This window comes from Saccopteryx bilineata, chromosome 2 (assembly GCF_036850765.1).
Source record: "Saccopteryx bilineata isolate mSacBil1 chromosome 2, mSacBil1_pri_phased_curated, whole genome shotgun sequence".
NCBI lineage: Eukaryota > Metazoa > Chordata > Mammalia > Chiroptera > Emballonuridae > Saccopteryx > Saccopteryx bilineata.
In genome coordinates, this window is record NC_089491.1 from 313,780,790 (window position 1) to 313,805,974 (window position 25,185).

Consider the following 25,185-nt stretch of genomic DNA (forward strand, 5'->3'; position numbering starts at 1 on the left):
GGACTCATAGTTGTGGCACCTTAGTTGTTCATTGATTGCTTTCTCATATGTGGTAAACTGGGGGGCTTCAGCTAAGCCAGTGACCTCTTGCTCAAGCCAGCGACCATGGGGTTATGTCTATAGGCCATGCTCAAGCTGGATGAGCCCACTCTCAAGTTGGTGACCTCAGGGTTTTGAACCTGGGTCCTCAGCATCCCATTCCAGTGCTCTCTCTATTGCACCACTGCCTAGTCAGGCTGTTGTTATTTTTTCTTTTTGGGTTTTTTTTTTTTTTTTTTTCAGAGACAGAGTCAGAGAGAGGGACAGAGAGATTGGAACAGAGAGAGATGAGAAGCATCAATCATTAGTTTCTTGTTATGACACCTTAGTTGTTCATTGATTGCTTTCTCATATGTGCCTTGACCGTGGGGCTACAGCAGACCGAGTAACCCCTTGCTCAAGCCAGCGACCTTGGGTCCAAGCTGATGAGCTTTGCTCAAACCAGATGAGCCCGCGCTCAAGCTGGCGGCCTCAGGGTCTCGAACCTGGGTCGTCTGCATCCCAGTACGACTCTCTATCCACTGCGCCACCACCTGGTCAGGCAGCTGTTGTTGTTTTGCTTGTTTTTGAGAGAGAGACAGGAAAGAAGAGAGGGGGTAAGGGAGGGAGGAAGAGAGTGTGAGAAGTATCAACTCATATTTGCTTCACTCAAATAACGTGTTGATTGCTTCTTGTATGCGCCCTCATCAGGGATTGGACCTCAGGCTTAAGTTGAGCCAAGTGACTCCTTACTCAAGCCAGCAACCCAATACCTAAGCTGGCTACTTTGGACTTTTGAACTTGTGACCTCAGTATTGCAAGTCAATGCTCTATCGATTGTGCTATCACCAGTCAACCCGTAGTGTTCAATTTATTTTGGTAGGCAGTTAAAGTACTTGTAGTTCAGCTTGGATTCATTTGAAGATTGTTTTTCAGATTTATTAGGGCCTACCTTTATTCCAGGGATAATTGAACCCTACAAAAATGGGTAATATTACCCTCTGGAATCTCTGTTGAAGGTCCCCAGTATTGGGTGATGTCTTTCTACTCTGCCTAATGGAATCTGAGTATCTACTATCATGTTTGAACTCTGGGAACTTTTCTGGTTATACTACTCTGGTGGTTCTTTGTCTAGCCTTATAGAATTTCACTCTTTACTGCACAAGTTAGTATTTATATTTAGCATTATATTAAAGGAGACCTATGCACAGATTTCTAGAGGATTTTTTTCCCATAACTTTATTTTTTTTGTTTGGTTTTTTTGTTTGTTTGTTTTCCCCATAACTTTTTTCACTACAATATTCTGCCCCATGAATTCCAGCTGCCTTAGCCTCTTTGTATTCTGGTCACTCTCTTCTTTCTTTTCTTTTTTTAAGTGAGAGGAGAGGAGCTAGAGAAACAGACTCCCACATGTGCCCTACCAGGATCCATCTGGCAACCCCCTTCTGGAGCTGATGCTCGGATTAACCGAGCTATCCTCAGTGCCTGAGGCCAATGCCAGGACCATCTGAGCTATCCTCAGTGCCGAGGGCAGTTGCTGAAACTACTTGAGCCTTGAGCCACTGCAAGTAGGGAAGAGCAGGGGAAAAGAGGGAGAAAAGCAGATGTCGCTTCTCATGTGTGCCCTGACCAGGGATCAACCCTGGGACTTCTACACACTGGGCTGATGCTCTGTCCACTGATCCAACCAGCTAGGCACTCTCTCTTTTTAACTCATCAAGTTGGAAATTCTCTACTTTGGTTCTACCGAAGTCCTCATAAAGAAAAAATGGTTATAGGGCTCATCTCTCTCTCTCATTTTTTCTCAGGAATCACAGTGCTGCACTAACTATTGTCTGATGTCTGGTGATGGTTTTGTAAACTTTGTCCAGGTTTATAGCATTTTACTGTTTTCTACTAGTTTCTCTCAGGAGGACAAGTCTGGTATCTGTTACTCCAGCATGGCCAGATGAGGAAGACTCCGTATTTCTTTTTTTAATTGCTGTTATGTTTTTAAAATAAACAATAATTTATAGGAAAATATTTTTTCTCCATAAAAAATATCTTTAAACTTCTTTTTATAGCTTTACTGAAGCAGCAGTTGAGATTCCCAGTCCTCCTGAAACCCCAGCCAAACCTCTTGAGCCTGAAAGTACCTTGCAGCCTGTGCTTTCTCTCATCCCAAGAGAAAAGAAGGCCCCACGTCCCCCAAAGAAGAAGTATCAGAAAGCAGGGCTGTATTCTGACGTTTACAAAACTACAGAGTAAGTAATAGTTCCTATCAGCTGACATCCTTTAAAGACCTTTTATTCTTCCATGTTTGAAAACACACTTTGACTATCAAAAAACACAATAAAAATGTAATAAACAGTTATATGAATTTCATCACAAATACTTCAGTAGTCACTGTTCTCATGCTATCACACCGTGTTGTTTGGAGCTGATACATTTTCTTTGATCTTTATCTGCTCTCTGTCTTTCTAGATTACATTTCTATAGTTTGGATTCTAATGGTGCTTTTTTGTTAATTAAAAATAAGAAAAAGCCTGACCTATGGTGGCACAGTGGATAAAGCGTCGACCTGGAAATGCTGAGGTCGCCGGTTCGAAACCCTGGGCTTGCCTGGTCAAGGCACATATGGGAGTTGATGCTTCCAGCTCCTCCCCTCTACTCTCTCTGTCTCTCCCTCTCCTCTCTAAAATGAATAAATAAATAAATAATTAAAAATAAGAAAAATGCCCTTATGCATGTACATAAAATGATATTGGTGATTTTCTACACTCATTCCTTATTGATTAAATGCTTTTTGTGTTCCAAGCACTTTGTCAGATGAGTAAAATACACCTTACTTTTAAAAACTTTCTATTTCCTTGGGAAAGTACAGCTAGATAAACACTCTGATTGAGAAGTTCTAAAGCCCCAAAAGAGATATCAACCAACTATATCATTGAATAACAAGTATTTTACAGAATATATTTGAATTAGGTTTTACAGAGTCAGTAGTAGTTTGCAAGGTTAAGGGTATTACATTTAGAAAGAACAGAATGTACAAAGGCACCTACCAGTTTGCAAAGATTTTTTCATATATTAGTACAACTCAAAAGTTCAGTGTTGCTGAAATGCAATGGTGTTATGGAAAATAAACAATGTTTTCCAGAAGCCAAGTTGATCTAAAAGTAACATAAATGCCTACCAGAATGGATTGAACTCTGAGAAACTACAAAAGCATAGACTTTATTGACTGTAAGATATTTATCTCATTAAGCTATAAGAAATTAAAAATATTTTTAGAAAAGGAAGTGAAAAGTATAAGAATATGTTTTAAAATGATAACTGGCAACAGAGTAGTAGAAAGTGAATTGAATGGGAGAGTTACTAATGGCAGAAATTCACACTATTCATCAAAAGGTCATGAAAGTCTGAATTTAGGCCAAAAAGTGAAATTGAAAGATGAGAGTTTAGATTTTAAAAATACATGCGACTTAAGTGATCATCATGTAAATCACAGCTCTTTGAACTCTATTCCTGCTTCTTGGTCATGAAAATGTTTTATTTAGCTTGTTCCAATAAAAGAAATCCTCTCAAATAACTAAGACTTAAAAGATAGACATTTATTTGCCTCTAATTTAAAAGAAGTTGTGGAGTACACAGTTTGAGGTTAATATGGTATCTCTATGGTGTCTTCAGGAACCTAGACTTTTTTTCTTTTTTTTTTCCATTTTAGCACCATTTGTTCCTATGCTTCTCTCTTGTTTCACCATAACTGCTGGAGTCCAGTCTTAAGGTCTTCATTACAGAGAGCAGAAAAAGAGAAAAGGGAGTAAAACGTGTACGCTTTTTTTTGTAAGGAAACACTATGGAGTGAATATGCCTCCCCCCAAATTCATGTGCTGAAACCCTAATCCCTAATGTGTCGATACTTGAAAGTAGGGCCTTTGGAAATTAATTAGGTCATGAAGATGGAACTCTCCTGAATAGGATTAATGCTGTTATAAGAAGAGACACTGAGCCTGACCTGTGGTGGCACAGTGGATAAAGCGTCGACCTGGAAATGCTGAGGTCGCATCTGGGAGTTGATGCTTCCAGCTCCTCCCCCTTCTCTCTCTCTCTCTCTCTCTCTCCTCTCTAAAAATGAATAAATAAAATAAAAATAAATCTTCGGAGAAGAGACACTGAGCTTGGCTGGTGGCTCATTGGATAGTGTCAGCCCAGTGTATGGACATCAGGTTTGATTCCCAGTCAGGGCACACAGATGAAGTGACCATCTGCTTCTCCTCCCCTCCTTCTCATCCTTCTTTCCCTTTTTCCCTTCCACAGCCAGTGGCTCAGTTGGTTCACGTGCGACCCCAGGCACTGAAGATAGCTCAATTGGTCTGAGTGCACCACCTCAGGCACTAAAATTAGCTCAGTACTTGAGCATTGACCCCAGATGGGTTTACTGGGGGGATTCTGGTCAGGTTGCATATGAGTCTTTCTCATATCTCCCCTCCTCTCACCTTAAAAAAAGAGAGAGAGAAAGAAAAGAAAGAATGAAAAGAAATAAGAGACACTGATAGAGATAATTTCTCTCTGCCATGTGAGGATACAACAAGAAGATACAATCTGCAAACCAGGAAGTGGGCTCTCACCAGAATCTAACTCTGATCTTGGACTTCACTTACCTCCAGAACAGTGAAAAATAAATATTTGTTGTTTAAACCACCTAGTCTATTGTTATATGATTTAGTAGCCCAAAATGACTAAACCTCACATATAGCCACTGGCCAGAATATAGTCATGTAACCACACTTCAGCCCCAGGGAAAAACTGGGAAATAATTGTCATTATTCTATATAAGAATGTCTGAAAAGAATTAGCATTCTGTCACTACAAATGAGAAAATGGAATGCATTTGGAAATATCTAATATAATTATAAATTTAAAGGAATATTTTTACTGAGTAGAGAAAGTAAAATATGTTTTTCAAATATTTTTGATAAAAAAAAAAAGGTTCAAGTTTTATTTTTACTGGTATGCTTTTTCTGGATTAAACCTATAAAAATGAGAGATTAATAATATAATCAGCCTGGCCTGTGGTGACACAGTAAAGAGTGTTGACCTGGAATGCTGAGGTAACTAGTTCAAAACCCTGGGCTTGTCCAGATAAGGTACGTACGAGAAACAACTACTATGAATAGATGCTTCCTGCTCCTCCCCTCCAATTCTCTTTCTCTCTGTCTTTCCTTTCTCTAAAATCAATAAATGAAAAAAATTTAAATAATAATAAAATCAGACCATGTTTCAAAACTAATTAAACTGATCATCAACTACTTCAGTATTTTTGCTTTTTTTCAAATGAAATAATTTTTTATTTTTCAGTTAAAGTTGACATACAATATAGTATTGGCTTCAGGTGTACTACTCAGTGATTAGACATTTATGAACTTCCAAAGTGATCACACTGTAGTTGACATTAGTGGTCTTCCTTGTTGTACATTTTATAGGTTTTGATAAATGTATAATGACATGTATTCACCAGTGGAATATCATACAGTATAGTTTCACTATCCTAAAATCCCTCCATGCTCTGGCAGTTTGTGCCACAGAAGTACAAATAAATGGCATGGTTACTCTTTTTTCAATCACAGTATACATTCGGAATTATTCTGTTAGTTTCAGGTGTACTGAATAGTGGTTAGGCAATCAAGTATTTTTATAGTTGTCCGCAATATGTCAAGTACTCACATGGCTTCGTGCATATTTATTACAATATTACTGACTATATTCTCTGTGCTCTACTTTATATCCCCAGGACTCTTTTTTGCCTACCAATTGTGTAGTTCTTAATCTCTTCACCTTTTTTCACCCAGCACCCCAATTCTTCTCCCCTCTGGCTACCTTCAGTCTGTTTTCAGTATCTATGAGTCTGTTTCTGTTTTATTTATTTTGTTCTTTAGATTCCACATATCAAGGTTACCTTTCTGAATATAAATCATGAAAGGTCTTAAAAAGCTGCAATGGGTGTCCCTGATCTGGGTCAAGCTGCGCCTGGTTTTGTGGTGCTGCTTGTTTCTGAATAGCTAGGAACAAAGTAACTCCTTGTTTATCCCAACTTGGCTTTTGGTCTGTGCCTGTGCCTGGTTCATTCTCTGGGCACACAATATCAGTATGGAAGATGAATTAGATAAGGAAGTATTAGAAGTTAGAAGACCATTTAAAACACAGGACACCTTTGAGGTTTTCCAGGATAGAAGTAATGTCATGAACTAAGGTGATAGTGACTGGATGTTGGAAAGCTTGGACTCTTGAAATTTCTTGACAATAAAATTGAAAGGAATTACAAAGACTGATTGGATGGTATGGAGTAAAGTATAGTATAAGGCTAGAGCCAATGATGATTCTAGTTTTAAATTGTGTATTCCTGTGTTAATGATGATCTCATTAGCTAAGTTACAGATAAAGGTGGTAAAGCCAGTACTTGGTTTAAGAAAACCTCTATTATTAATGTCTAAATAAAGTCAAGTAATAAAGTCATTAAACTATCAAAGGAAGTTAACCTATGTATTAGTTTTCTGTGCCTGCTGTAATAACTTGAATTGCTTAAAAAACCCACAAATTTATTATCTTATAGTTTCTGAGGTCAGACTTCCAATAGGAGTTTCTCCAAGCAAAATAAAGGTGCTGGAAAGTCTATGTGCCTTCTAGAGATTCTAAGGACGAATCCTTTTACTTACCTTTCCAGTGTCAAGAGGCTACCACAAGATGTGGCACTTTAGTTGTTCATTGATTACTTCTCATACATGACTTAACCGGGGATCTCCAGCTGAGCCAATGACCCCTTGCTCAATCCAGCGACCTTTGGGCTCAAGCCAGCGACCATGGGGTCATGTCTGTGATCCCACGCTCAAGTCAATGACCCTTTGCTCAAACCAGGTGAGCCTGTGCTCAAGCTGATGACCTCAGGGTTTCAAACCTGAGTCCTCAGCATCCCAGGCTGACGCTCTATCTACTGCACTACCGCCTGGTCAGGCAATCTTTATTTTTTAAGGCAGTTCTAGGTTCACAACAAAACTGTGCAGAAAGTACAGATACTCCTGGTGCCTGTCCTACACAGTCTCCCATATTTATGCTAGACTGAGTCCTTCATTTATTTGACAGATAGGAAAACTGAAATTAATTAAAGGTTAAATGACATACTCAATACACACATTATTTTCAGCTAAACTAGGTTAAAAATTGTTTATTCGATTTTTATTATACTCTTTAAGAAAATGAAAATAGCCTGACCAGGCAGTAGCACAGTGGATAGAGTGTTGGCCTGGGATACTAAGGACCCAGGTTCGAAACCCCAGGGTCACCAGCTTGAGCACAGGACTGCTGTCTTGAGCATGGGATCATATACATGACCCCATGGTCACTGGCTTGAGCCCAAAGGTTGCTGGATTGAGCAAGGGGTCATTGGCTCAGCTCCCCTCTCCCCCTGGTCAAGTCATGTATGAGAAGTAATCAGTGAACAACTAAAGTGCCACATCTATGAGTTGATGTTTCTCATCTCTCTCACTTCCTGTTTCAGTCTCTCTCTCTTTAAAAGAAAAAGAAAATGAAGATAACCCAAGTAAAGTGGTTTTTTAATAACTTTATTTATTTTTTCCTTTTGGTATAATTGATGTGTCAGTTTCAGGTATGCTGCATGATTCAATATACATGATATTTAATTTACTATTTTAATCATTTTAAGTGCATCATTCAATAAGAACCATCACCACTATTACTGTCTAGAACTTTTTCATCATACCAAACTGAATTGTTTTATTTCTAAAGTAGGAATTTCAGTTTCTCTACTGCTATACAAGTAAGATATGTAAAATGACTGGCCTACAGTAGGTACTCAGAGTAAATATTAGTTATTTCTTCTGCATCTCACTGCCAAGGGATGTTTCCTATCCTCTTTTTTAAAAAAAAAACAAAAACAAAAAAAGTTTTATCGAGATGTAATTCACATACTATATAATTAACCTATTTTAGGTTTACAAGTCAGTGGTTCTTGTTATATTACATTAGTTTTTTTAAATTCTGGTAAAATACGTATAACATAAAATTTGTCATTTGAAACATTTTTTAAGTGTACAGTTTAGTGGCATTATATAGTCACATGTGTTGCAGCCATTACCACTATTTTAGAATTTTTCATCACCTCATGTCTATGATCCCATGCTCAAGCCAGTGACCCCGAGCTCAAGCTGGATGAGCCTAAGCTCAAACTGATGACCTCAGGGTTTTGAAGCTGGGTCCTTTGCGTCTCAGTCCAATGCTCTAAACCATAAAGCAGTAACTCCCTACTCCCCAGCTCTTAATTATGTCAAATGTGCTTTCCTTCTCTATGAATTTGCCAATTTTAGGTACCTCATGTAAGTGGAATCATACAACATTTGTGCTTTTTTGGTCTAGATTATTTCATTTACCATCTTCAGTGGTCATTCATATTGTAGCACATATCAGAACTTCATTTCCTCTTTATGACAATATTTCATTCTGTGTATATACCACATTTTCTTGTCTATTTATCTATTGATTACACTTGGCTTGTTTCTACCTTTTGGCTATTGTGAATACTACTGCACTGAACAGTGGCATATATGTATCTTTTCAGGTTCTTTCTTTCAATATTATATAAATATACTTGGGAGTATACATACATATGGTAGATATAATAATTCTATGTTTAGTGTTTTTAAAGATCATTTGATAATTCTATGTTTAGCTTTTTAAACGACCACCAAACTTTTCCACAATGGCTGTACCATTGACATTTATCATGCAATTAAGTTATTAATTTGAGATCTTAATTTTTTAATTTTTTTTTTTTGACAGTCAGAGAGAGGGACAGATAGGGACAGATAGGAAGGGAGAGAGATGAGGAGCATCAAGTCTTCATTGCAGCTCCTTACTTCAGTGATTGCTTTCTCATATGTGCCTTGACCGGGGGGCTATAGCAGAGTGAGTGACCCCTTGCTCAAACTAGCAACTTTGGGCTCAAGCCAGCAACCTTTGGACTTAAGCCAGTTACCACGGGGTCATGTCTATGATCCCATGCTCAAGCCAGTGACCCCGAGCTCAAGCTGGATGAGCCTAAGCTCAAACTGATGACCTCAGGGTTTTGAAGCTGGGTCCTTTGCGTCTCAGTCCAATGCTCTATCCACTGCGCCACCGCCTGATCAGGCTTAATTTTTAAATTATATGTTTTGACTTAATTTTCTTCTTAGCACTGCTGTGTTGTTTTTTTGTTGGGTTTTTTTTTTCATTCCTTTCTAGCTATTTCTCAATATCTCTTGTGATTTCTTCTGTGATTCATTGTTTAAGAGAATATTGTTTTTCACACATTTGTATATTTGGTTTTTTTTTTCTTTTTATTCATACCAAGTTTTAATTCTTAGTGATTGAAAAAGATATTCTGTATGATTCCAGTGTTTTTAAATTCATTAAAACTTGTTTTTGTTTTGTGGGCTAACATATGGTCTGTCCTGGAGAATTTTCTGTGTGCCCTTGACTAAACTATATAATCTGCTATATTGCGGGTATTGTTGTTTTTTAATCTAATTGGCTCATTATTTTAAAATTCTTACTGAGCTTCTGTTTGGGTCTTCTAACCAATATTGAAATTGATATATTGGCCTTGGCTGGTTGGCGCAATGGCTTGACTGGTTCAAGTGTTGGCCCCAGGCATTGAGGATAGTTTGGTTGGCCAGAGCATGTCAGCCCTTAAGTGCTAAAAATAGTGTGGTTGATTTGAGTGTCAGCCCCAGACCTAGGTTGCCGGGTAGATTCTGGTTGGGGTACATGTGGAAGGCTGTCTCACTATCTTCCCCTTCTCTCACATGAAAAAGAAATGATATATTGAAGTCGGCAACAGTTACTGTATTGCTGTCTATTTCTCCCTTCAATTCTGTCACTGTTTCCTTCATATATTTTAGGGCTTTTGTTTGGTGAATATGTTTATAGTTGTTTTTGCCTGTAGGTAGAGAGACTCTTGTCATTATTTCACGTTCTTCTTTGTCTCTTCGAACATTTTGGTATTGAATTTATTGGGGTGACATTGGTTTGCAAAACCATACAGGTTTCAAGTGTGTGAATCACTACAACAGTATCTGCACACTGCATTGTGAGCCTGTCACCCCAAGCAAAGTCTCCTTCTGTCTTTCTTTTTTACCCCTTTGCCTACTTCCACCTTCCCCCCAACCCTTTTTTCATCTGTCACCCACACTGTTGTCAGTTTCCGTGTTATATATATGTAGTTTTTTCTTTTGTCTTTTTTGCTTAACCCCTTCTCACTATCTTCCATCCATTCCCCAACCTGCATCCCCTCTGACAGCTATCAGTCTGTTTCCCTGTATCTGTGGTTCTGTTTCTATTTAGTTTGTCATTTTATTTTGTTCACTAGATTCCGCAGATAATTGAGATCATGAGGTATTTGTCTTTCTCTGACTGGCTTATTTCACTTAGTTTAGAATCTTCAGGTCAATCCATACTCTCACAAAGGGTTAGATTTCCTTTTTTTAATTTTTTTATAGCTGATTAGTATTCTTTTATGTAAATGTACTACACCTTTTTATATCCACTTATCTCCTGATCGGCACTTGGGCTGTTTCCCAATCTTGGCTCTTGTAAATAATGCTGTAATGAATGAAAGTAGATATGCATATTTTCTTTCAAATTAGTGTTTCAGGTTATTTTTGGATATATTTCCAGAAGTGAGATTACTGGGTCAGAGGACAGTTTCAGTTTTAATATTTTGAGGAAAGTCCATCCTGTTTTTACAGTGGCTGCACCAGTCTGCATTTCCACCAACAGTTCACAAGAGTTCCCTTTTTTTCACATTCTCACCAGCACTTATTTGTTGATTTATTAATGATAGCCATTCTTTTTTTTGTTGTTGTGACAGAGAGACAGAGAAAGCGACAGATAGAGACATACAGGAAGGGAGAGAGATGAGAAGCATCAATTCTTCGTTGCGGCACCTTAGTTGTTCATAGATTGCTTTCTCATATGTGCCTGACTGGGGGGCTACAGCAGAGCAAGTGACCCCTTGCTCAAGCCAGCGACTTTGGGCTCAAGCCAGCAACCTTGGTGTCATGTCTGTGATCCCGTGCTCAAGCCTGATGAGCCCGCGCTCAAGCTGGTGACCTCGGGGTTTCGAACCTGGATCCTCTGCATCCCAGTCCAATGCTTTATCTACTGCACCACTACCTGGTCAGGCTGTGATGATAGCCTTCTGACAGTCATGAGGTGGTATCTCATTGTGGTTTTAATTTGCATCTTTCTGATGATAGGTAATGTTGTGCATTTTTTAATGTCTGCTGGCTATCTGTATGTCCTCTTTGGAGAAGCATCTATACAGGTCCTTAGCCCATTTTTAAAATTGAATTGTTTGTCTTCCTGGGGTTAGTTGTATAATTCTTTATATACGGTATTTTGGAAATTAACCTCTTATCAGATGTATCATTAGCAAATATGTTCTTCTATTCAATTGGTTCTCTTTTAACTTTGTTGACAATTTCTTTTGCTGTATAAAACCTTTTTAGTTTGATGTAGTTTCATTGGTTTATTTTTTCTTTGTTTCCCTTGCCTAGGAAGATGTATCAGAAAAAATATTGATACAAAAAGTGTCTGAAGTTTTTCTACCTGTGTTTTACGATTTTTATGGTTTCGTTACTTGGAGTAAGTCTTTAATCCATTTTGAGTTTATTCTTGTGTATGGTGTAAGTTGGTGGTCTAGCTTCATTTTTTTTGCAAATGTCTGTCCAATTTTCTCATCACCATTTATTAAAGAGACTGTCTTTACCCCACTGTATGTTGTTGCATCCTTTGTCAAATATTAATTGACCATAAAGGCATGGGTTTATTTCTGGGTTTTTTATTCTATTCTATTGATATATATTCCTGTTGTTGTGCCAGTACCATGTTGTTTTAATTAATATGGCCTTGTAGTATACTTTAATATCAGGTAATGTGATACCTGTAATTTTGCTTTTCTTTCTCAAGATTGGTGAGGCTTTTTAGGGTCTTTTGTGGTTCCATATAAATTTATTCTAGATCTGTGAGATATGCCATTTGGTATTTTAATGGTAATTGCTTTGAATCTGTAGATTCGTTTGGGTAGTGTGGACATTGTGATGATGTTAATCTTTTCTGTCCATGAATATGGCATATGCTTTCACTTATTTATATCCTCCTCGTTTCTTTCTGCAGTATCTTATAATTTTCTGAGTACAGGCCTTTTACCTGCTTGATTAAATTTATTCCTAGGTACCTTATATTTTGTTGTAAGAGTAAATGGGATTATTTTCATAATTTCTTTTTTTGATAGTTCATCATTGGTGTATAAAAATGCCACCAATTTTTAAATATTCATTTTGTATTGTCCACTTTGCCAAATACATTTATTAGTTCTTATAGTTTTTGGTGGAGTCTTTAAGGTTTTCTATGTATAATGTTCTCTATGAATAATGACAGTTTTACTTCCTCCTTTCCAATTTGGATGTCTTTTATTTTTTCTTGTCTGATTGCAATGGCTAGAACTTCCAGTACTGTGTTGAATAAGAGGGGTGTAAGCATACATCCCTGTCTTGTTTCTGATCTTAAGGGAAACATTTTAATTTTATCCATTGAGTATAATGTTGGCTGTGGTTTTGTCATACATGGCCTTTATTATGTTTAGGTACAATCCCTCTATTCTCACTTTACTGAGAATTTTTATCATAAGTGTGTGCTGCATTTTATCAAATGCTTTCTTTTTTTTGCATTTATTGATATCATGTGATTTTTATTCTTTATTTTGTTTATGTGTTGTATCACCTTTATTGATTTGTAAATATTGTACCAACTTTGCATGCTTGGAGTAAATCTTACTTGTTCATGTTTGACCTTTTAAATATATTTGTGGATCCAGTTTATTAATATTTTGTTGATGATTTTACCATTTCTGTTCATAAGGGATAATGGTATATAATTTTCTTTCTTTGTAGTATTTTTATATGCTTTTGATATTAAGATAATGCTGGTCTTGTAAAAAGAGCTTGGAAGCCTTCCCTTCTCTTGAATTTTTTGAAATAGTGTGAGAAGGATGATTGTTAGTTCTTCTTTGAATGTTTGAAAAATTTGCCGGTGAAGCTGTCGGGTCCAGGACATTTGTCTTTTGGGAGTGTTTTGATTGCTGCTTTGATTTCATTAGTTGTAATTGGTCTATTTAGACTTTCTGATTCTTCATGATTCAGTTTTGCAAGATTGTATGTTTGTAGGAATTTATCCATTTTTGCCCAGGTTGTCCAATTTGTTAGCATATACTTGTTCATAGTATTTTCTTACAATTCTTTGTATTTCTGTGATGTCAATTGATACTTCTCTTTCATTTCTGATTTTACTTAATTAGGGCCTCTCTCTTTTTTTCTTGATGAGTCTGGTTAAAGGTTCGTCATCAGCCTTGTTTATCCTTTCAAATAACCAGTTCTTGGTTTCATTGATCTTTTTTTATTTAATCTCTGTGTTATTTATTTTCTCTCTGATCTTTATTGTTTCCTTCCTTCTACTTGCACTGGGGTTTGTTTGCTGTTCCTTTTCTAGTTCTTTTATGTGTAGGGTTAGATTATTTGAGATTTTTCTTGTGTCTTGAGTTAGGCCTATAATGCTATGAACTTCCCTCTCAGTACTGCTTTTTCTGTATCCCATAGATTTTGGATTGTTGTGTGTTCATTTTCATTTGATTCCAGGTAAGTTTCTATTTTTTCCTTGATCTCATTGTTAACTCATTTATTTTTTAATAACACATTAACTAGCCTCCATGTGTTTGAATTTTTCAGTTTGTGTTTGTTTTGAGGCAGTTTTCTTTTAGACAGCATATATATGGGCCATGTTTTCTTAACCATTCAGCCCCCCCCGTATGTCTTGATTTGAGCATTTAATTCATTTACATTTAATGTTATTATTGATAAGTACTTTATTTATTGCCATTTTATTTATTTTTAAATGCATTTTTTACATTATTTATTTATTTTAGAGGAGAGAGAGAGAGAGAGAGAAAGGGGGGAGGAACAGGAAGCATCAACTCCCATATGTGCCTTGACCAGACAAGCCCAGGGTTTTGAACCTGCAACCTCAGTGTTCCAGGTTGATGCTTTGTCCACTGCGCCACCACAGGTCAGGCACCATTTTATTTTTTATACCTACATTCCTCTATTTCTTTTTTTATTTTTCTCTTTTTTTAATTGATTTTAGAAAGAGGGGAAAGGAGAGAGAGAGACAGGAACATGGATCTGTTCTTGTATGTGCCCTGACTGGGAATAGAACCAAAAGCCTTTGCTTTTGGATGATACTAACCAACCATGCTATCTGGCCAGGACCTTCTTTTTTTATTCTAATTTTTAAAGCAGCCCCTTTAACAGTTTTTGCAATACTGACTTGGTGGTAATGAATTCCTTTTGCTTTTTATTGTCAGGGAAGCTCTTTATTTCACCTTTAATTTTAAATGATAGTTTTGCAGATAGAGTAGTAGTCTTGGTTGTAGGTCCTTGCTTTTTATCACTTTGAATATTTAATGCCAATCCCTTCTGACCTGAAGTGTTTCCACTGAGAAATCAGCTGACAACCTGATTTCTTACAATGGGAACAACCTGACAACTTACAATTGGAATTCCATTGTAAGTAACTGTCTTTCCCTTTGCTGCTTTTAAGATTCTTTGTTTTTATCCTTTGGCATTTTAATTATGATATATCTTGGTGTAGACCTCTTTGGGTTTGGTTTGATTGGGAATCTCTGTGCTTCCTGAACTTGTGTGACATTTTCCTTCACAGGTTAGGGAAGTTTTTAGCCATTATGTCTTTAAACAGGTTATCTATTTCTTGTTCACTCTCTTCTTCTTTTGGTACTTCTATGATACAGATGTTGTCATGCTTGATATTGTCTCAAGAGTTCCTTTAGACTTTTCTCATTTTTTAAAATTCTCTTTTTTATTTTATTGTCTGCTTGGATGCTTACTATTATCTTCTGAATTGCTCATTTCATCCTCTGTTTCATCTAACCTCTATTGATTGCTTCTAGTGTAGTCTTCATTTCAGAAACTGTATTCTTCATTTCTGACTGATTCTTTTTTATGCTTTCTATTTCCCTTTTAATACTTACTATATATATTTAAGTTCTCACTGAGATCATCCATTCTTCCCCTAAGATTCTTGAGCATCCTGTATTACGTAGATCTGCTGTGACTCCCAAATGTGTTCGCTTTATGATACAGGTGTGTTGTTGGGCTCAGTGGTACAATCTTCCAGATCACGTGAGCTCCATGCTCCAGTAATGTTTGTTGTGGGTTATATGCACACTGCTTTTGCAGTTTTGCACCCTGCTTTTGTGGTTATATATAGTTAACCCTTTAGGCTGGATGAGTATAAGTATAAACCTTGATCATTGTGTATGAATCACTGTGCAAGGGCTACACTCTGAGGCAGAGTTGTTCCCAGTAGGGTCTGGTGCCTGCCAGAATCTTTTTAGGGGTTTGTTGCTTGTGTGGCTAGTTGTGTCAAGCTCTGTTGTGGTCTGAAGCCCCCCACTGGTTGTGTTGATTCTAGGTTAACTTGGGTGGGTTTCAGGGACAGGTTATGTCAAACTTTGTGTGTAACTGGCCTTGGCCTACCTGTCTGGAGCTACCATACTATTCACTTTTTGCAGTTGCATCTGCTAGGCCTGGGTATGTATGGGAGGGGCCAATCTATGTACAAGGGTAGCTTCTTCCAGTTTAGAGCTGCAGGAGGTTCTATAAAAGGTCTGAGGCTGTCTGAGCTTGCCTGGTCTTCCTCCAGAGGCTTCTGAAGAAAGACTGTAGAGTGAGCCCAGGCTGACCACAACTCACAGACCCTTTCAAAGGTTTCCCACTCTATATGGCAGGACAACTGAGTCAAAAGGACAGGGTTATTGGGTTCCCTCCATGGGGGCCACATGGTCAGGCACTCTATAAGAAGGAAGTGGCCCTTACTCTACAGCCAAGCCACTCTGTCTTTGCCAGAGTCTCCAACTCTTATTTCCCCCAGGAGGAACATGTTGCAGTTTCAGGTTGGGTACAGCCAGCTGTCCCCTCTGTAGGATCAAGCTCAGCAGGGCAGAGCCACTGGGGCTGAGGGGACAAATCAAAAGAGTCTCCTTTTGGGATTAGTGCCAGCAGAACCACAGTAGGGGCCCAAGCACTTGTCCAGGTCCAAGGCAGTAGACTTCAAGGAAACACAATTAATTCAGCCGCTCCTAGTCCAAGCAGCCCTTTCTTCTCACAGAACTGAACTCAGCAAGACAGGACCTCTGGGAGTTGGGAGGGCAGATCCAAATAGTCTATAGGAGGTAGGCAGATACTTCTTCGCCTTCCCAGGATAGCACAGGTTGAGCATGCAGGAGAGATAGGAGTGGCCCCCTTGTGACATAGCCACACAACTCAGCACTCACCTTGTGATACCTGAACAAAAAACCTCCAGGAGCCTGACCAGGTGGTGGCGCAGCGGATAGAGCATCGGACTGGTATGCGGAAGAACCCAGGTTCGAGACCCCGAGGTCGCCAGCTTAAGTGCGGGCTCATCTGGCTTGAGCAAAAAGCTCATCAGCTTGGACCCAAGGTCGCTGGCTCCAGCAAGGGGTTACTCGGTCTGCTGAAGGCCCGTGGTCAAGGCACATATGATAAAGCAATCAATGAACAACTAAGAAGTCGCAAAGCGCAACGAAAAACTAATGATTGATGCTGCTCATCTCTCTCTGTTCCTGTCTGTCTGTCCCTGTCTATCTCTGCCTCTGTAAAAAAAAAAAAAACAACAAAAAAAACCCTCCAGGAGATAGTGCTCCAAAATTCCCAGCTCAGGGCAACAATCTGTCCGTCCCGTCCCGTCCCCCCCAGCAAATGAACAGAGTGGTAGGGTAGGCCAAGTGATTCACCGGGTGGGGGAGGGTGCTGCTATATCTTCAGAGTGCGGAAGAATGGTCCCCTTTCCAAAACTCACAGTTCAGTCACTGTCTGAGTCTCTGCCTAGAGCTTCTCCAGAAAAAGAGCACCCCAAAAGTCCCTGCTGGGTGCTGCCAGCAGACACCTCTGCAGAACTCTAGCAAAGCAGACAGGTTTCCGCTAGTAGTTGGAGGACTGGGAAGTGAACTCCCCAGACCAGTACCAGTGCCAAAACAGTAGAAGTGCTTGACCCTGGGAAGGTCATGTCTGGGTCTCTAACAGACTCCCTCCTTTCCCAGGCAGATTGAATTCCTTGCTGATTTTAACCACCAGATCCTATGCAGACTCCTTCCCATCTCTATTGATTTTGGTTGAGGGTCCTTGTATGAGGTTGAGACCCCACTCTCCTAGGGAAAGTAGATTTGCTACCAAGATATCCTGGTGCCTGCTGCATGGTTGCAGTACTAGCCCTTTTCACGTCTATGCCCATTTCTCTCTTCTCTCTGTGACTTCTGTAAATCCTTGGTTATAATAGTTCAGTTAGCCTTTGAGGTTGGTTGCTCTATAATTTAGCTGTAAATCCGGTTTGGCACAGGGAGCAGGTGAGTGTAGCTTCTGCCTACTATGCATCCATCTTGGAATGTCTTTTTTTGAGAGAGAGAGAGATTGTGTATCAGACAGACAGGAAAGGAGAAAGGAAAAGCATCAACTCTTAGTTGAGGCACTTTAGTTGTTCATGGATCGCTTCTCTTATGTGCCTTGACCAGTGGGATCCAACTGAGCGAGTGACCCCTTGCTCAAGCCAAGCAACCTTGGGCTTCAAGCCATTGACCATGAGCTCAGTTCTATGATCCCACACTCAAGCCGGTAACCCCGCATTTAAGCTGGTCAGCCCACACTCAACTTGGTGACCTCAGGGTTTCAAACCTGGGTCCTCAGTGTCCCAGATCAACGCTCTATACCTGGTCAGGAAGAATGTCTTATAACTTAAAGTCTCTTTGACTGGTAGTAGTATAACCTCTACACCTTTCTTTCGGTCACTGCATGGAATGGTAACTAAAAACAACTTGTTTGTATCTTTGGATCTGTAGTAAATATCTTGTAAACAGCATAGTTGGATCATATTTTTTATTCTTTTTTTTAACTCTTTACCTTCTGATTAGAGAGTTTGATCCATTTACATTTAAAGTAATTATCAATGAAGAAAGACACTTGCTATTTTGTTTTCCTTTTTTTAGAGCTTCATGTTCCTCATTTCTTTCATTGTTGCCCTCTTTTCTGCTTAGTTGTTTCTGTAATGATACATTTTTAATCCCTAATCATATCCTTTTGTATACTGTGTATAGATAGCTCTTTTCTCTGTGGTTTCCATATAACTTCATAAAGGTATAACTAATTAATTTGAATTTATACCAGCTTAACTTCAGTCACATACAAAAACTACTTTTATAAATCTCCATACCCCTTCTTTTATGTTATTGAAGTTAAAATTACATCTTTATTCAAAAACCTACATTTTTGTTTGTTTGTTTTGAGAGAGAGAGCAAGACAGACTGGAAGGGAGAGAGATGAAAAGCATCAACTAGTAGTTGCACTATTCGTAGTTGTTCGTTGGTTGTTTTTTTTGGGGGGGTTGTTGTTTTTTTACAGAGAGAGTGTCAGAGAGAGGGATAGACAGGGACAGAGAGATGAGAAGCATCAATCATTAGTTTTTGGGGTTTTTTTTTGTTTTTTATTTTATTTTATTTATTCATTTTTAGAGAGGAGAGAGAGAGGGAGAGAGAGAAACAGAGAGAGAGAGAAGGGGGGAGGAGCTGGAAGCATCAACTCCCATATGTGTCTTGACCAGGCATGCCCAGGGTTTCAAACCGGCGACCTCAGCATTTCCAGGTCGACGTTTTATCCACTGGGCCACCACAGGTCAGGCTCAATCATTAGTTTTTCGTTGTGCATTGCAACACCTTAATTGTTCATTGATTGCTTTCTCATATGTGCCTTGACTGCAGGCCTTCAGCAGACTGAGTAACCCCTTGCTCGAGCCAGTGACCTTGGGCTCAAGCTGGTGAGCTTTTGCTCAAACCAGATGAGCCCGTGCTCAAGCTGGCGAGCTCGGGGTCTCGAACTTGGGTCTTCCGCATCCCAGTCCGATGCTCTATCCACTGCGCCACTGCTCGGTCAGGCTGATTGCTTTCTTATATGTGTCTTGACCTAGGGGCTCCAGCTGAGCCAGTGACCCCTTGCTCAAGCCAATGACCTTGGGCTTCAAGCCAGCAACCTTTGGGCTCAAGCCAGTGACCATGGGATCATATCTGAGATCCCATGTTCAAGCTGGCAACCCTATACTCAAGCTGGTAGGGTTTTGAAACTAGCGACCTCGGGGTTTTGAAACTAGCGACCTCGGGGTTTTGAATCTGGGGACCTCACATCCAGGTCGACACTCTATCCACTGTGCCACCAGCAGTCAGGCAAAGCATTTATATTTATATCTTTTAAATCCTATTTCCTATCTCTTCTCTACAGTCACCATCATGATGAAACTATAAGAGCCTTTTCTGTCTTTTTTCTAAAAAAATATTATTTTTAATAATTATAAGTGATATATGTGTTTGTCAACACATATGTATAAATGAGGTATGTGCTTGATTTTATAAAAGGAGAAATAAGACTGCATTAACAGAAATGATTCAAGAGCTCTCCATCTGTGATTTGGCTCCTAATGTGGAGTAGAACATATTAGATCATCATTGTTTATATTCTCAGAAATTATAAATCATCACTTATGAAAACTCACTCTGCCACTTAGAAATGGAGAAGGGTTGAAAGGGAGTCCAAAATCACATTTACATTTACATTCTGCTCTATTTTTTATAGAGGTTTGGCTATGTCCAGTTTTATGGCTAAGGAAAATGGAGAGGGTTGTTTGTTTGTTTTTAAGTGAGAGGAGGGGAGAGAGTGAGGCAGATTCCTGCATGTGCCCTGACTGGGATCTACCCCGGGGACTCTGTCTGGGGCCAAAGCTCCAGTACCAAGCTATTTTTAGCACCTGAGGCTGATGCACTCAGAACAACCAAGCTATCCTTAGTGTCTGAGGCCACACTGGAAGCAAGGGAGAGGAGGGGGAGAAAAGCAGATGTTTGTTTCTCTTGTGTGCACTGACCGGAAATTGAACCCTGGACATCCATATGATAAGCTGATGCTCTAACCACTGAGCCACCAGCCAGGACCAGGAAATGTGGGGGGAGTTGTTTTATTATTGTATTTTTATTCATTTTAGAAAGGAGAGAGAGGGAGAGGGGAAAGGAGAGGGAGACAGAGAGAGAGAAGGGGGGAGAAGCAGAAAGCATCAACTCCCATATGTGCCTTGACCAGGCAAGCCCAGGGTTTCAAACCAGCAACCTCAGCATTTCCAGGTCGATGCTTTATCCACTGCGCCACCACAGGTCAGGCAGGAAATGTGTTTTATAGTTGGCATTGAATAGGCAGCAGCTCTCTTTCTCTAGTCCCCTCTATTGATGTTAAAGTGACTTCATTAGCAGCTACTATTTCTGAGTTGACTATTCTTTTTTTTAATATTCTAATTTTTTTTTTAATTTTTAAGTTACAGTTGACATACAATATTACTTTCAGGTATGCAACCCAATGATTAGACATTCATATAATTTATAAAGTATCACCCCAATAAATCTAGTACCCAGCCGACACTATACTACTTATTACATTATTGACAATATTCCATTTATTTCATGCCCATGACTTTTCTGTAACTACCAATTTGTATTTCTCAATCTACCTTTTTTACCCATTTTCCCAAACGTCCTCCCATCTAGCAACCGTCAAAATGTTTTCTCTCTGCCTCTGTTTATATTCTTATTGCTCATTTATTTTGTTTTTTAGATTCCACATACAAATGAAATTATATGACATTTGTCTTTCTCTGACTCATTTTACTCATCACCATAATATCCTCTAGGGTATTATACATTCATGTTATTGCAAATGACAAGAATTCATTCCTTTTTATGGCCAAGTCATATTCCATTTTGTGTGTATGTGGGTGTGTACATATATACACATACACATATATGTACACGCATCACTTCTTTATCCATTCATCCATTGATGGACACTTAATTTGCTTCTACATCTTGGCTATTGTAAATAATGCTGCAATGAACATATGGATGTACCATATCTTTTCATTTTAGTGTTTTGAGTTTGTTTGGATAAATATCATAAGTGGAATTGCTGATTTCTTCTTTGTCTGTTGTTATACTCTTTGCTTTAAAGTCTATTTTGTCTGGTATAAGTATTGTTAAACCGAGGTTTTTTTAAAAATTCATTTCTAGTTTTATGAAATACTTTTTCCATTTCTTTACTTTCAAATCTTTTTGTGTGTGTATGTGACAGAGAGAGAGGGACAGATAGGGACAGACAGGCAGGAAGGAAGAGAGATGAGAAGCATCATTTCTTCATTGTGGCTCCTTAGTCTCCTTAGTTTTCATTGATTGCTTTCTCATATGTGCCTTGACCATGGGGCTACAACAGACCGAGTGCCCCCTTGCTCATGCCAATGACCTTGGGCTCAAGCTGGTAAGCCTTGCTCAAACCAAATGAGCCCACGCTCAAGCTGGCGATCTTGGGGTTTTGAACCTAGGTCCTTCACATCCCAGCCCGATGCTCTATCAACTGCACCACTGCCTGGTCAGGCTACTTTCAAGTCTTTATGTGTGTCTTTCAATGTGAAGTTAGTCTCTCGTAAACAGCATTATGTAAGGGTCTTGTTTTGTTATCTAGTCAGCAACTATATGTTTTCTGATTGGTGAATTTCATCCATTTACATTTAAAGTAATTATTGATAGCTATGTAGGTATTGCCGTTTTATTATTCATATTATTTATCCTTTTTTCTTCTTCTTAAAGAAGACCCTTTAACATTTCTTGTTATACTAGCTTGGTGGTGAACTTCTTTATGGGTTTTTTTTTCTGTTTTGTTTTTTTTTTTGGGTTTTTTTTGTTTTTTGGGTTTTTTTTGTATTTTTCTGCAGCTGGAAATGGGGAGAGACAGTCAGACAGACTCCCGCATGCGCCCGACCGGGATCCACCCGGCACGCCCACCAGGGGCGACGCTCTGCCCCGCTGGGGCATCGCTCTGCCACGACCAGAGCCACTCTAGTGCCTGGGGCAGAGGCCAAGGAGCCATCCCCAGCGCCCGGGCCATCTTTGCTCCAATGGAGCCTTGGCTGCAGGAGGGGAAGAGAGAGACAGAGAGGAAGGGGGGGGGGGGGTGGAGAAGCAAATAAGCGCTTTCCTATGTGCCCTGGCCGGGAATCGAACCCAGGTCCCCCGCACGCCAGGCCGACGCTCTACCGCTGAGCCAACTGGCCAGGGCTTCTTTATGTTTTTATTGTCTGGGAAACTTTATTAGTCACTCAATTCTGAATGATAGCTTTGCTGGGAAGAGTAATCTTAGTTATAGATCTTTGCTTTTCATCACTTTGAATATTTCATGCCAATCCTTTTGGCCTGCAAAGTTTCTGTTGAGAAATCAGCTGACAGGGATCTCCCTTATAACTAACTGCTTTTCTCTTGCTGCTTCTAAGATTTTCTCTTTGGACCAGGCCAGGTAGTTCACTTGGTTAGAGTATCATCCAGGTACATCAATGTTGCAGGTTCAATCCCTGATCAGAGCACCTACAAAAATCAACCAATGAATGCATAAGTAAGTGAAACAACACAAATTGATGTTTCTCTTTCTCCCTTCCTCCCTCCTTCTCTCTCTTTCTTCCTTTCCCTCTTTTCCTCTCATTCTTCCTATCTCTAAAAATTAGTAAGTTAAACAAATATTTTTAAATTCTCTTTTCTTTAACCTTTGTCACTTTAATTATGTGTCTTTCTGAGAGCCTCTTTAGGTTCATCTGGTGGAACACTGCACTTTTTCTACTTGTATGTTTATTTTTTTCATCATGTTAGGGAAGTTTTCTGTCATATTTCTTCACATAGGTTCTCAATCCCTGTTCTCTCTTTTCTCCTGATACCCCTATGATGCGGATGTTGTTATGCTTGAAATGATCCCAGAGGTTCCTTAAACTGTTCTCATTTGGGGGGGATTCTCTTTTTCTCTTGTTTTTTTTGGGGTTTTTTTGCTGTCCTGATTGGATGTTTTCTTCTACTTTGTCTTCCAAATTGCTGATTCAATTCTCTGCCTCATCTAATCTCTTGATTGCTTCTCGTGTAGTCTTTATATCAGTTACTATATTCTTTATTTCTGGCTAGTTCTTTTTTTATGGTTTCTGTGTCCTTTTTTATGCTATACAAGTTCTAAGTTTTTTTAGCATCTTTATAATCATTATTTGAACTCTATATATAGTTAGTTTTCTTGTATGTATTTTATTTTTATTTTAATTTTAGTGAGAGGAGGGAGGCAGAAAGATGGATTCCTGCATGCGCCCTGACCAGGATCCATTTGGCAAGCCCACTAGAGGGTGATGCTCTGCCCACCTGGGGCCATTGCTCCATTGTTCAGCAACTGAGCCATTTTTTTTAGCACCTGAGGCAGAGGCCACTGAGCCATCTTCAGTGCCGAAGGCTAACTCACTTGAACCTATCAAGCCATGGCTGTGGGAGGGGGAGAGAGAGATAAAAGGGGAAGGGGTGGAGAAGCAGATGGTCGCTTCTCCTATGTGCCCTGACTGGTAATTGAACCCAGGACATCCATATGCTGGGCTGATGCTCTACCACTGAGCAAACTGGCCAGGGCCTCTTATATCTATTTTATTTAGTTATTTTTCTGAAAAGTTCTGTCCTTTCATTTGGGACATGTTTTTCTCCCGGTTTAGACCGCCTCTTTGTGTTTGTTTCTATGTATTAGGTAGATGTGCTGTGTATTCTGGTCTTGGTAGAGTGACCTTATATAGTAGGTGTCCTGTAGGGCCTACCCTCCCTAATCACCTGAACCAGGCACTTTAGGTATGCTCCTGTGTAGGCTGTATGTAGCCTCCTGTTGTAGTTGAGCTTTGATGGCTATTGACACATCAATAGCAGCAATTAAAGAACCCCCAGGCTGATCAACTACAAGTACCTGCCTCAACTACAGAGGAGCTGCTATATATCAGCCAAACCCATGAAACAAAATTTACTTCAGCAAGGTTGTGGTGCCTGCCAAATCTGTGCCTTGATTGTGTCGCTCATACAGGTAATTGAGTATACTGCAGCATGGTTTGAAGCTGGCTACAAGTGTGCAGCCTCTGGTGCTCCCGGGAGGTACAGTCCAAAATCACCTTCTGCCTGTGCCCTGCCTGGGGCCACTTGGTATAAGCTGCTAAGTGATTTTCCCATGATTACAACTTGTGCTAGGCTTGGAGTTATCTTGGGGAAGTTAAGCTGCCAACAGAAGTTGGCTACCACTACTGCTAGGCTTGGGACCCCTTGGCAAGAGGTACAGGGCATTCTGAGGCCAGAATTTCATTGTTTGCGATTTGTGAACCTTTGAGAGATTTTAGAAAAGTCCCCTTGCCTGGCCAGTGATGGCACAGTAGATAGAGCACTGACCTGGAACACTGAGGATGCTGATTCAAAACACTGGGCTTGCTCGGTCAAAGCTCATGCAACAAACAAGAAGCAAGCTGTAAACAACTAAAGTGAAGCAACTATGAGTTCATACTTCTCACTCCCCCAGCCTCCAATCTCCGTAAAATCAATAAATAAAATCTTTTAGAAAGGAAAGGCCCCAGCATAAGCCAAGACAGGCATTTGTATGGATAATTTATTGGTAGTACCTTTGGTAAACCTGTAGTTTGGGTGAGTTGGAGTCAGAGAATTACCAGGGTAGGGCGAACTGTGTTAGGCAGATTGTTAGAAACTCAGATATGGTACCTACAGGCTGAAAAGGTGGAGAGCTGAAGAAAGGAACGCTTCTGCCAGCACTTTTGACTGAAAGAATGCTGACGCTCTAGTTCCGATCTTGAAGCCAGACAATTCAGTTCCTCCATTGATATCCCAGTACTTTTTGATCAAGTGAGTTTGTCTGTGATTAAGTCTGTGCTTTGGCCTTTAAGAACACCTGGGACTCCAACAGCCCTTTGTCTCATCCCATCCATCAGCCACAATCCCTACTGGTTTTTATAGCCAGAAGTTACAGGGACTTTTCTTCTTGGCACTGGAACCCTGAGCTCCTGGGAACCCATTGCTCCCAATTTTTTAATTGCCGTGTGTGTGTGTGTGTGTGTGTGTGTGTGTGTGTGTGTGTC

At 39.6% G+C, this 25,185-nt stretch overlaps 1 protein-coding gene and 1 non-coding gene across 5 annotated transcripts in view; both read left to right on the top strand.

Moving 5' to 3' along the window:
* The window catches only part of ASH1L (ASH1 like histone lysine methyltransferase), a 319,672-nt gene that overhangs the window by 171,996 nt on the left and 122,491 nt on the right, over positions 1-25,185 (top strand). For 3 of the 4 annotated variants that reach the window (XM_066261892.1, XM_066261891.1, XM_066261893.1), the window contains one exon: positions 2,082-2,261. The exons of the other annotated variant lie outside the window; for it this stretch is intronic. In XM_066261892.1, the coding sequence (XP_066117989.1) occupies positions 2,082-2,261 (180 nt within the window). The remainder of the gene's footprint in view (positions 1-2,081; positions 2,262-25,185) is intronic. 4 annotated transcript variants of the gene reach the window in all.
* Positions 5,999-6,137, top strand: LOC136327570 (small nucleolar RNA SNORA48). The gene has a single exon (XR_010729759.1). It is a non-coding gene; the product is annotated as a small nucleolar RNA SNORA48 (small nucleolar RNA).